Here is a 14,100-nt window from a genome sequence, read left to right as displayed (position 1 = left end):
ATAGATTTTTTTTTTACTAGGAGGGTAGATCGTTTATCATGCAAGAATTGTAAAGTTATTCCAGGTGAAAGTCTAACCACACAACATAGAGTCTTAGTGTTAGATATATGTATTAAAAAATTGAAGAAAAATGATAAAATAAACCAATGTAAGAGAACTAGATGGTGGAACCTAAAAGGAGAAAATATAATAAAATTTAAAGATAAAATGATCAAAGATGAGGATTGGACCATAGAGGATGAGATAGATACAAATACTCTTTGGAATAGATTAGCTAACTCTATTAAAAGATAGCAAAAGAGATTTTAAGTGAATCAAGGGAAAGATTCTCGAATAGCAAAGAGAGTTGGTGGTGGGATAAAGATGTACAAAAAATCATAAAGACAAAAAGAATTTGGTATAAAACTTGGAAAAAATAAAGAAACAGAGATAACTTTGAAAAATATAAGCAGGCAAGAAAAGATGCAAAAAAGGTCATTAGTGAAGCTAAATATAGATCATTTTATAGTTTGTATGATAGATTAGGTACAAAAGAAGGGGAAAGAGATATATTTAAACTCAGAAAGGAAGAGCAAGGACTTAAGAAATGTAAAATGTATAAAAAGTGAGGATGATATTGCCTTGGTTAAGGATGGAGACATTAAAGAAAGATGGTGAAGTTACTTTAGTAAGTTGTTTAATAAAAACAAAATAGAAGGCTTAAACTTAGAATTGTCAAATGAGGAAAAGACTAAAAATATAAGATTTATTCGCAAAATTAAAGTTAATGAAGATAAGTTTGCACTAAAAAAGATGAAAAATGGGAAAACTATGGGACCAGATAACATCCCAATTGAAGTTTAGAAATGCTTAGGTGATAACGGAATTATATGGTTAACTAATTTATTTAATAAAATTGTAAAAACTAAGAAAATGCCAGATGAATGGAGGAAAAGCACTTTAATATCTATATACAAGAGTAAAGGAGATATTCAAAATTGTAATAACTATTGTTGAATTAAACTTCTGAGTCATACGATGAAACTATGGGAAAGGGTAGTTGAACAAGGATTAAGGTTAGAAACGAAGATCTCAAAAAAACAATTTGGTTTTATGCCTGGGAGATCTACCATAGAAGCTATTTATCTTTTAAGAAGATTAATGGAAAAGTTTAGGGAAAAGAAGAGGTACTTGCATATGATATTTATTGACCTTGAGAAAGCATATGATAGGATACCTAGGGAAGTTCTATGGTGGGTTTTAGAAAAAAAGGGTGTATGTAGTAGGTATACCGATGTCATTAAGGATATGTACGATGGAGTAATGACTAGTGTAAGGACTATAGATGGAGAAACTAGAGAATTTCCAATCACCATAGGTATACATCAAGGATCTGCTTTGAGTCCTTATCTTTTTGCTTTAGTGATGGACCAATTGACTAAGAATATTCAAAAGGAAGTTCCATGGCTTATGTTGTTTGCAGATGATATTGTATTAATTGACGAAACTAAGGACTGAGTGGAGGCTGAGTTAGATTTATAGAGAGAAGCTTTGGAATCTAGAGGCTTTAGGATAAGTCGAAAGAAGAAAGAATATATGAAATGTAATTTTAGTAATAATAGGAGGAATATTTGAGACAAAGTTAAACTTGATGATGAAAAAATAAATAGCACTTGTGGATTTTGATACCTTGGAGCTATTATGCAAGCTGAAAAAGAAATTGAAGATGATGTAATGCATAGAGTTAAAGCAGATTGGTTAAAATGGAGAAGTGCTTCAAGTGTGCTCTGTGATCATAAAATACCTTTAAAATTTAAAAGGAAGTTTTATAGGACAGCTATAAGACCAGCTATGCTATATGGATCGGAATGTTGGGCGACAAAGAAACATAATATCCAACAAGTAAAAGTTGCCGAGATGAGAATGCTTAGATAGATGAGTGGTATAACATTGAAAGATAAATTAAGGAATGAACATATTCATGGTAAGTTAGGTATAACTCCTATAGAAGATAAGATAAGGGAGGGACGACTCAAATGGTATGGACACTTGCAACGTAGGCCACATAGTGCACTTGTGAGGAAAAGTGACTTAGTTACTATGGGGGCAATAGAAGGGGTAGGGGTAGACCTAAAATAACTTGGAAGGAGATAGTGAGTAAGGATTTAATATCCTTGAATCTATCAAAAGAAATGGCGCATGATCGCATAAATTGGCGGAAAAGAATTCATATAGTCAACCCCACTTAGTGGGACTAAGGCTTGGTTTTGTTATTGTTGTGGTAAAAAATGTTCAATTCGATCCTTAGTCTTGCAATTGAAATCTAGATACCGACCGAAGAAACCAAAATAAATAACACAAGCTCCTTGCAGGCCTCCGCTTGCCATCCCAGCCCATTCTGCTAGCCAAGCCCCTCCTAGTCCCTTACCTTTTAGGCTACAGGAAATTAAGGCCAGCCCCAAATCACCAAATCATCCTCTATTCTCGTAAGCCTTCAGTAGCCACACTTTGCAAGACTGTCAGCTGAACGATAGTCAAATGGTTTCTTCTCCACTCTAACACTACTCGGACTGGCCATTTCCGCCACTGCCTCCTCTCCTTCCAGCCTCCTTCATCAGCCCACCTATCAACTCATCTAATAGCCATGAGCCGTGAATCTGGGACTAGAGATTCAGAGTGAGGACCGAAGAGCCTAAATCTAAAGATTTAAAAGTCACAAGTATGTTCTTGCCTTCTTGACAGGAATCTTGAGTCTTCTAATGCTAATAAAACAACACATTATTTGTCGATGTTGGAGTTGAAAATCTTGGGTCTTCTTGCCTTTTACTTCTTGTTACAAAGAAAATTGAACACTTATGAAACCAATTAAAAATTCTCATTGAAACTTCCAATTTGAAAGAATATTGATGTTTGTTATTTAGCAATTGACAATAGTTTTAATGCTCATATTGAAATCGATTTGTTAGGTTTTTTTTGCTAAGATTCGGTCAGTTCAGTTTTTGCCTCAAGCAATGCTTGGTCACAGCAATTCGGTCCAGTTCGGTTTTTAAGATCACAAACTGAACTAATTCGGTTCACTTGGTTTCAGTTCTAAGAAATTGTTCAATTTGGTTCAGTTTACCCTCCAACTAAACCAAAAAATTTTGATTTTCTATTTTTTCTACTCAATCCTACCGATTGCACAGCCTAGTTATACAGCTGCAGCCAACGGAATTTTCAGATCTTTATGAACTAAATCATAACTGATTATTCACAGGGCCATCCATTATGACTGACTCATTGCACTTTTTTACCCCCTCGGTATAGTGAAAAATTGGCAATGATCATCGCCCTAAAGAGATACGTGATGCTGGCACCCAGTTACAATGTCAAATATGTAAGGGTCCCACATCATTTTGAGTGTGGATAGGTCACGAAGCTAGTGCAAGGGACTAAGGTTAGATTAGCAGCTTGGAACATAGTGGCCCTCATGGGTAAAAGAATGGAGGTAGTTGACACAATTATTATAAGAAAAATTAACATGATTTGTCTTGGAGAAATTAAATAGGAAGGGAAAAAAAGAGAAATTGAAAATTTTGGATTAAAATTTTGGTGTACAATTAGAGTAGGCATCATTGTAGACAAAGACCTAAAATATAATGTTGTAGAATAATAAAAACCCAGATGGTCTTTGTGCTTATGCTCCTCAGGTAAGCTAACAAAAAATCATTAAAAGAGGTTTTGCAAAGATATGGATAATATCATACAAGGGGTATCACGGAGTGAGAAAATATTCATAGGCGTGGATTTGATTTGTCACCATTGGATAAGGACAATAAAGGTTATGAATGAATACATGGAGGACATAGACATGGGGATAAAAATTAGTCCTGTGATATGATCTTAAACTCCTCTATGTCATATGATCATGTTAGAATACAGCTTTACCTAAAAGCTTGGGCTCTTAGGTTGCCGGCCAACAATGTATATCAGGCCTTAACACTCCTCCACATATACAACCCAACATCATGTGGAGAGAGAAACAAACTATAAACAAGACCAATTGTAGGGAATAACATAATTCTTAACAAACAAACAATAACCGCGGGCAACAAGACTAGAACCCAAGACCTAGCAACTTGCCACTAATACCATGTCAGAATATACTTTACCTAAAGAAAAACCCTCTTTAAGCCATCGTAATTCACCAAGCACTTCAAATTTGCTAGTTCCCTCTAACCCTTCTTAACTCTTAAAAAACAAACAATAACCGCAAGCAACAAGACTAGAACAAAAAAACTCCTAGCAACTTGGCTCTAATACCATGTCAGGATATCACTTTACCTAAAGAAAAGCCCTCTTTAAGCCATCGTAATTCACCAAGCACTTCAAATTTGCTAGTTCCCTCTAACCCTTCTTAACCTTTTATTTTCCACCATCAAGCCAAACTCCATTTCCTCCACAATCAAACAATCAGAAATATAATTTATCTATTGAAAGTCGAGCTTGAAATCCTTCCCAGAAATTCCATCAACTTGTGTTGGAAAAATTCAACCATTAACTATTTTATTTATAACCGTGCCACCCATTTTCCAAATCATTTTGGAGGTGGCGGCACATAAGTTAAATCCCCAAGATGATTAGAAGAAGAGTCAAAAATATGGCCATGCTGATCCTAATTCTCACCACCCTTGTTGCATTCAAAATCACTAATGCCTTCACTATATTGTCCAAAATCCTTTTTTCCTTGCAAATGCGAAACCTCACTAGTAACAATTGATAGTACCACTACACTAAAATTTCCTCCTAAATTTCTTTAAAAAAATTTCTTTGTTTTCACACCAGAAGAATCTCAAGTTTCTTCAAATTTTTTTCCCTTAAATCAAAGCCCACGGTTCCTCTCAGCAAGCATAAACCTTATGATCCCTAAATATTTTGCTTCCTTTCCAATAGTATTTCCCTTCAAACCAACAATAATAACCTGAATTTCGTCCACACGGGAGTTTTGATTCTGAGGGGGAACTTCCATTTTTCATCCCCAAACATCCCACTGAGTATCCCATCCCCTACAGTAGAAAACCCTCCATCTAAGGAAACAAAATGATCAGCCAAACTAGCCCATACTTTTGAAGCTAACCTTTCTATGTCCTCCTTTTTCTCTCTACTATTTCCGAAGCTGCTGCTTTTATCCTCTTGCCCACCAAAAATCTGCTTTGAAGACCAGCAATGCACTGCCAGATTGCCTTCAAGATTTCAATCCAAAACAAGATCAATTTCAGGTGTGGACTTCTAGATAATGAATTTGGGTTTTGTTCAAGAGAGGAAATTGTGGTTGACAGCTCTCCCTTCATGTAAAATGCTCTTGGGCTCTAAGAGTAGGACTTTCAACCTACGTATTAAGGCAGCGCAACTGAGCAATAACCATATCTTTCTCCTTTAAACTAAACAGGCCCAAATTGGTATCTTCAACTTGATAGTGGGCCTGCTCAAAATACTGGCCCAACAATGAATAGAGAAGCCCCCATTCCTATCTAAAATTCAGCCTAGGTCCAAAATAATAATCATAGCCCAGACCCACATCACCCAGCCTTCAATGCCCCATCTTCCATGAGGGAAACCCTAGCCGCCTTAGAAACCTTTCTTTCCATCAAAAACCCTAGTAGTCTTTGACTTTGTTCACTCCTTGCAACAAAATCCCAAGGACTTCCCCCCACAATGAACACTAACCTTCTTAAAATATGTCGTCACACCATCCTCCGACGTGCTGAGATTTCCCTTTACAAGCTTCATTTGGCCCAATACCACTTGACTCCAAGAACGATTATCAATAATCTTGTCATTACCTTTACCATCAGCGTCCAGAAGAAGAGAACTCATCATTGCACTGAATTCTCCCCCAAATCTAATCCAACTAGCACCTTTAGAACCTCCATAAGCTACAGCAGAAAACCTCCCATCTCACCAACCATGCCCTAGCTCCAAAAAACTTCCCTACCCTAGTCACATTAATTGCCATTCAATAAGCCCCATTTCCAGCCTGAAAACTATGAAAACACCTACCCAAACTTCCTAGGCAACCAATGAGAATCCATCATAGAACTATTTTGCCACAAGTGACTATAGCCCCACCCACCTATGGCACACTTGATTTTTCTTTCAAAAATGAAAAAAGCAAGAACAACCCCCACTTTATCCAATCTCAACTTAGAGGTTTCCCTTTGATCTAGATTGAACGAACCCCTAAAATCGTGATCAAACACAAACATAAAGAGTAGCAAGAAATAACCTAAAGAAAAAGAGTAAGCTCTACAAAAGAAGGAAGGAAAGTTCATTGCGAGAGTGAAAAAACCCCAAAGCTGGTTTATAGACATCTATTGGGAGTGCCAATGGTCAAGAAATTGAAAGATGGATATACAGAGTTAAAGCAAGTAGGAAAAATGCAAAAGTGCACCAGGCATGTTGTGTGATCGTAAAACACCCTTAAAATTACAAATATATATACACACACACACACACAATGCCTATAAGATTAACTAAGCTATATGGATTAGAATGTTGGGCAACAAAGAGATTTTCAAAAAAATATAAGTTGCCCAAATGAGAATGCTATGGAAAATGAATGGTATAACACTAAGAGGTAAAGAATGAACAAATTCAAGGCAAGTTAGGAGTAGCACCTACTGAAGATAAGGGAAGGGTGGTTAAGATGGTTTGCGTTCTTGCAGCTTGGGCCAAATAATTTACTAATGAGGAGTAAGCTAGTTAATGTTCATGGAAACGAGAGGGAAGGTGTAGACCTTGAATAATTTGGATTGAGATGTACAGATTTGACACCACCCCAATGGTGGAGGATATTGCACTAGATTGTGTGGAACGGCGGAAGAAGATTCTTATAGTCGGCCCAACTATTGGGGGTTAAGGCGCAGTAGTGGTGGTTGTTTTATTGATAAAAAACAATTTGGTATCATAGCTTTGGTAATACAAAGAGACTTCGAACCTCATTCTTCATTTGTTTGCATTGGCTATCCATTTGTTAGCCTCCACACACCAGGAGTATAGGCGAGGTGTGTGTTAGTCTAATATATGTTGTTGGTCTATGCTATAACCTTTTGGTGCTAAGGAAGGTGGCTAACATGGTATCAAAGATATGTTTTTCTACAACTCTGGGGTTCAAACCTCATCTCCCCTACCTTCCTTCCGTTATTGGATATCATTTCTTTGTAAACCTCTCCATGTGCAAAGGAGTTGCGCTTGAGCACTGGTTTTGGCTTCACATGCTTTTTTTTGGGGGGGGGGGGGGGGGGGGGGGGGGGGGGGGTGTGGGGTTGGGGGGGAGAGAAAAAAAATTGTATTACGAACCAAAATGTCACGAGCTAAGCTTGTTCAGGGCATTATGCTTGCCTGTGACCGCTTATCTCATGTGCTTGGGATGGGTTTCCATCATGTAAATACTAGTGTAGGGTTATTTTCTGCTAATAATTTATTTGTATGCCAAATAAGACAGTATGACTCCTCGGTCACTTTGATGTTTCCTAGTGCCAGGATGATAATTACATAAAAACCTCTTTAGGGGAGGGTGAGTGTTCATCAATCATTGTAAAACTCACTAGCTATTGTCAACGTGTTTAGCCTACTTGCCTCCCTTGCTAAGCACACAATGTCAACGGAGGTGTTAATGAATTGAGTAGATTCAATGTTTACTGCTTGCTTGCCACTGCTTTCATGAATGCTTACTGTTTCCACTGCCATATGATTGAATGCTAATGAAAGTGTTTCGTGGATGAATGTTGGTAAACGATTGACTGGTTAGTTAAACAAGAGTGCTTTAGCTAGCACCGCACGGTCCTTCACAAGGGTGTGAAAATAGTCGGACCGTGACACTCAAAACAATGTACAACAAAAGAGGACAAGATGTTCTCAATGTACAATAAACTATAACCAAAAATATTACAAAAAAGCTGCCTTCCAATCCTTTAAAGACTATAAACCCAAAAGACACCAAAACAATGGACCCCAAACAAAGCCAAGAATACCACTCTATCCCATAAAAGACGACACTGCAACCCTTAAGGATTCTCCTATTCCTCTCAATCCAAAGGACCCATAAGGTAGTGAATATTGTTCCACTCCATAATTCACAACCCTTTCTACGAGCAAAAACCCTACGCTTCACAAGAAAAAAATCTCCCACATTCCAAGGCACCACCCAAGCTTCACCTGTGTAAAAGGACGCCACCTTACAATGCAGAACGCAGGGTGCATCCATTTCATTGGACCCATGGCACATTAAGCACAAGTCAAGACTACGGGACATATTGGGCCTTCATATCTATAACATATCATGCGTATCAATCCTATTCAATATCAGAGTCTAGATAAAGTTCTAGATTTTCTAAAACCTCAGCCTTCCAAATGGAATGGATCCAAGGAAAATCGATGGGAGAAGGGGTTTTAAAAATGTGAGAGAAAAAAGATTTAGAAGAGAACAGCCTCAAAGGTTCACTCTCCCACACTCTCTCTTTCTACCGCAGGGATAAAATGGTCCACCCATGGTCTTGTACCCACAAAATATTTCCACCACCCTTGAATCAAAATGAAGTCAATTTCCATTTTACAAGATTTCTATTGAAATTTACACTACATCAAAATTTATCATCTCAAATTTCAACGAAATTCATTAAAATTTCAACTTATAGAATGAAATTTCCACTACATCAAAATTTTTCGAAATCTCAAATTTCAGTGAAATTCATTAAAATTTTAACTCATAGAATGAAATTTCCTTGAAATTCAAATTTGAGATCTAAAACCCAAATTGAAAATTTGCTTCATTCAACTTCCTTTCCTGTTGAAACTAGAGAATATTACAAGGATATGAAATGCTTTCAGAAATTTCAAATTATAAGAAAAAATAAATTTAGATGTTGGCTACAACATTTAATTTGACCATTTATGTCCAAATCATCCGTATTTTTAAAATAAATGATATTTAATTTATTTATGAATTTCATTTATAGTAATTGGACATGTTTAATATCATTACTATATTACAGTTACTGCACCTTATACACCACATACCTTGAATGCTCAAAGAAAGTCAAGCAACAACCTCTCTAAAATCCCTAGCAATTTTCAGAGGCACTCTAGAAAGAGAAAGTAAGTATCCAATAATGTTGGAAAGAGAAACTCAAGTAAGTGTAAACAACCCCCAAGAGAAAAATACCCCCTCTTTCAACCTCCAATCTTCTGCCCACCTTTTCAATCACAAGATCACAAAGGGCTGTGGATTTTCGATTTCCTCCAAGCGAAAGACTAAGATTGGTAAGCAACCACTTGATGGGAAACACACCCTACCAAGGAATTAAACTCTCTAGATCCCTAACACCTAAATTCATAGCAGCCAACCCACTTTTGGACAAGTTGATCTTTAAACCCAATATTTTGTCGAAGATTTTAAGCAAGATAATGATTTTGCAGGATTTTGCAATATTGTCCTCAAGAAATCCTCCCTCCCCACATGAAGGCCTCTGATCATCCCCAAACCCTAAGCATGCATATGCAACCCACTTAACACTGCTAGAGAGAACAGAAAAGGAGACACGGATCCCCTTGCCTGAGACCCCAAGTCACTCTGAACCTCTCTCTCTAGGTTGGTCAAGCTTCACATGAATTATTAGCGCACTCTGGTATAAGCCTTTGGGGCTACGTGGTACATTAACAAAAGACAAGCTATATTTGTAAATCCCATTCTTCACCCATGGAAGAGGAGAAAGTGTGTTTGTCTCTTAAAAATTTGAACCATTTTTCAGCTGACATAACAACACAACTAACAAACTGAAACAGTAATGATTACACCAACTACAATGATATCTAGCAAATAGAGCAGGAAAATTATGATCCACTAGAACCAGGATAATTAAAGCAAAGAAAAAACATTATGTATCCATTCACAGGAAAAAGGGAGTCCCGGGCCACAAGGCTCCCCGCTTAGCGAGGGTAAGGGAAAGGTCATCACAGTGTATGCAGGCCCTACCCCTGCTTTTATGCAGAGAGGCTGTTTCCTTTGGACTTGAACCTGTGACCAACCAGTCACAAAGGAGCAACCTTACAGCTAATCCAAGGCCCACCCTCTATCCATTCACACGAAGTACCTATCAAATTCATCTATACAACAAAGTCCACCATCTGCCAAAACAAGCGCCCCAGCTTCCAACATCCATTCTCCTATAATTCCATCAAAATGTCAGCATTTTTTAGCTGAATAATAATATTCATGTCCAAAAAAATCCATAAAATAAAAAAATAAAAAAATCTGCAGCTAAAAACAATTGAGATATACAGTTTGATATTTCTTGATAAAAAAAAATACCTCTAAAGACCTAATGAAAAAGTAACAGCAACAATGTAAAGACATGTCAAACTCTAAATAAACAAATGAGAGAATTTCAATCCACCAATATTTTTCAATGTACGTCCTATCAAAAATCTTAGATATGTATTAAGATAAGCATGAATTCGGAAAACTAAATAAAGCAACCACATCAGCATCAAATTCATAGTAAAGTTTTCTGAAAAGATCTTATATAAAGTCATAAAACACTAAAAATTACCCTCAATAATTGAAAGATTGTGGAGAAAACAATGGCCTCCAAACCTATGCAGCAGGAACACTTCTGGTATTGCAGTGTCAAAACTCATTCACTTCCAATACATACTCTATGCTTCTTTGACACACTTTAAACAAGACAAATCGCACATTTTAACTAGAGTTCTGTTTTAACTTATTCATAAAAATAATTATAAAATCATCTATTTAAAATAAAATTGACTATATTTACAATAGAGGCAGTGACATAAACTGAAGATTCCTTTGGATATGCAGTGCTATATTAATGTTATAAATTTTTTATTGCCATGACCTAGCTGCAACATGTCCTACATCTTTAGAATTTGTCTCACCCCCCCTTCCCTTGTCTGTGTCATATCATGCTTGTCTCCCTCGTCTCTATGGTCATGCTTCCTAGTAGAAAAGCATTGTAGGGTTCGCTCATGCTAGAAAGCAAAGTTATTGAAGCATCAAATCTTGAATTTGTGTTGTTATGGAGTTGATTTGCAAGTTTTCAAAAAATGCATAAAGATGAATATCAATAAACAAAAAGCAATAGAAAACTACAAGCCTACTATTGAGTTTTTTTCTATGTCGCTGCTGATTAATGTGAGATTCAACTTCCTATTTCATTTTTGTGGGTCAGACAATACTAATTTGCTTTCCAATTTTGAGAATGTCATGCTTCAAGAAATAGCACTTCAACAATACCACTCCTAAGCAATAGATCTTTGAATCACTCAATATAGCTTGCTACAGTGGTGGTTTGTCAATGGTTCAAAATTTACTAAATTGTTGGTTCTTATAGGAAGGAGGGAGGTACTTCTCCTTCAACCATTGTCTCTGTTAGATAACAACTTCACCTAAAAGCTTAAGATATTAGGTTGTGGGCCAACAATGCGTATCAAGCTTCAACACTCCCCTACACTTGCAGCCCGACAGCACATGGAGACATAAACACATGATAATATCACTAATTATAGGGAATACAAGAATTTTTTAAATACAACAAAATAAACTTAGGCAACAAGACTTGAACCCAGGACCTCCTAGTAACCAACTCTGATACCATGATAGACAACCACTTCACCAAAATGCTTAAGCTGTTAGGTTGTGGTCCAACAATGTATATCAAGCTTCAACAGTCTCATCACTTTCCATTGGGTAATATGAGGTTCATCAAATAGTTATTTGAGACTTCTTATCTAGTCCTATAAGTTTCATCTTGGCAAACCGAACTTGGATCTAAAAGGGAGTTTGGATCTAAGTTCCCATCATAGGTGCATACATATGCCTTGACCCTCTTAGTAACATCTCCATAGAACTCCCGATTTTGCCCAGGGGAATGTGGAATGTGTCTAGCATTAGGTTGGTCCCTACATTGCCAAACTCATCAAAACTATCCTCCTCAAACCTAGATTCTAGATTAGCTTGAGGCTTGAGGGGATGAACTGGTCTACCAGTTTGTCTTGGGGCTTGACTCATCTTGTTCGGGAGGATGCCCAAGGCTGACCGCATAGAACAGGACTCAATAGGATGCCAAATTGCTTGTTCTAAGCCATCGAGGCGCTTATCCAACAACTTCATGATTCATGCAAATTGTTATGTGAGATACTTAAAATTTTGTTCCACAGAATCTAGAAGAGCTTCTAACCAGGCAGACAGAGATTGGGCATCAATTGTTGCAAGCTCAATGGGGATGGTTTCAATGTTTTGTTGGTGGCCACAGGTAAAGCAATATGGTACAATGATGTTGAGCAAAATCAACTTGACTACAAGTGATCTAAATTCTAAATTTACTACAATACACACACATTAAGCTATTGAACATAATGCACATAAGTTGACATGGTCCTAATAATATGACAACAAGGGAGTATGGGTACGAACAAGATTCAAGCAAGAATGAACTAGAACTTATATGACAAAGGGCATGTTTTTTTTTTTTTTAGTCATAACCTTGTATGGGTATAAACAAGATACAAGCAATGAATGAACTAGAGGAAGTCATATGATAAAAGGCATATTTTATTTTTTTTTAATGGTAACAATAAACTTGGAATTAAGCAAATTATTAATTTTCCTAATCATGTAAGCATAAATCATGATAAATGAGAGAGTTTTAGTTATCTCACCAAAAATTTTAAGCACTAATTGCAATGATTATCAAGCTCTCTGCATAGTCATTGCAATTTCTCAAATCCTCATACAACCTTCAAACAGCATCAAATAGGTCTGAATCCAGCGTTCGCATTGAAATTATGCTCCAAAAGCATCTCTATACTAACACTTAAATTTAATCAGTTCAGCTTCAACATCTCAAGGAGAAAACCCAAATTATCTTAGCTGGAAACAATTTCTCATGAATATGGAAAATGCAGAACTCTGGTAGTTTTCTCATGCGCATTGCTGGCACATAGGGTGCATGTGCCGCCGCAAGAAGCCTCCAGCATTGGTACTCTGGCTGATGGCAGATCAGGGGGTGGTGAGTGATCATGGCAGTTTGTAAAGAAAATAATGTCAAACATGGAAGATCAAGCCAACCCAGCAACCAGCCAAACAATCTCAACAATGAAATACCTTGGACCACTGCCATTTGCACAGTGCCAACAAAATTTGGTAATTTTAAATCCTTCCCCATTCAACTATCTCATTCCACTCTCATTAACCAAATCAATATCTGAATTTCTATTACTCAAAAAGCTCAAATAAGTTCAATTCCTCAAACACTACATGGCCCTGTAATCCCTCCACAAAGCTTCTCATATTATCCCCCTTCAAACACCAAGAACGAAAATCAAGTAGCCCTTACCATTCAACTAAGTCCTACTTCAAGAAATTTCCTAACCAAATCCATACCCAAGTTACACAATGAAGAACCTCTCCAACAAAGATACCCTCACCAAGCAATTGCACATCTAATTTTCCTTAAACATAAAGACAAGTTACCCAACCAGCCATATCCAGCCTCAAATTGAAGGGAAACTTTTTGCCAGAGCGCCAGGTACTCCTCTCCCTCATGGCAACCAGAACTCACATCCAAGGCAGAGAGAGAAAGAGATAGTAGGTATATGCATATATTAAGACAGATTTCATTCATGTTCCAGAGCAACATTCGGTGCAATTTTGGAGGTTCTCTCATTCCAAGTGGAGGAGAGGCACTTTTGTGCATGTGTGGATTCTACATGTGTGGGACAGTGGACAACCATCAAGGGAAAATGCACAAAATAGTGACATACACATGACCATGGGTGACCATGGCAAATCTACATCCATAGAACTATATGAAATCTGAGTTTGGTGAACTCAAAGTGCACCAAATGACGCTTTTGTTTTTTTCCTTTATTTTGGACAGGCCAGGATGTCTTTACAGGTCTGTTGGTCGCGTGTTTTTTTAAAAAATTTTACATCTAATTTAACATGTATTAAACATTTGTATTTTAAGCTGCCTATTGTTAGGTGGCATGAAGGACCTATGTAACCAATAATGGGAACAAATTAACAAAGTAAAAATTGGAGGTTCAAATCACTAGGTC

At 37.0% G+C, this 14,100-nt stretch overlaps 1 protein-coding gene across 3 annotated transcripts in view; it reads right to left on the bottom strand.

Moving 5' to 3' along the window:
• LOC131164565 (probable DNA helicase MCM9) overlaps nucleotides 1-14,100 on the bottom strand; it is a 100,709-nt gene that overhangs the window by 36,982 nt on the left and 49,627 nt on the right. For all 3 annotated transcript variants that reach the window (XR_009139283.1, XM_058121849.1, XM_058121850.1), the window contains exon 12: nucleotides 10,110-10,182. Coding sequence is in view for 2 of the 3 variants with exons in the window: in XM_058121849.1 (XP_057977832.1) it covers nucleotides 10,110-10,182 (73 nt within the window). In the remaining variant the exon portion in view is untranslated. The remainder of the gene's footprint in view (nucleotides 1-10,109; nucleotides 10,183-14,100) is intronic.

Source organism: Malania oleifera, chromosome 9 (genome assembly GCF_029873635.1).
Source record: "Malania oleifera isolate guangnan ecotype guangnan chromosome 9, ASM2987363v1, whole genome shotgun sequence".
Taxonomy (NCBI): domain Eukaryota; kingdom Viridiplantae; phylum Streptophyta; class Magnoliopsida; order Santalales; family Ximeniaceae; genus Malania; species Malania oleifera.
This window is presented reverse-complemented; position numbering and strand designations above follow the sequence as displayed.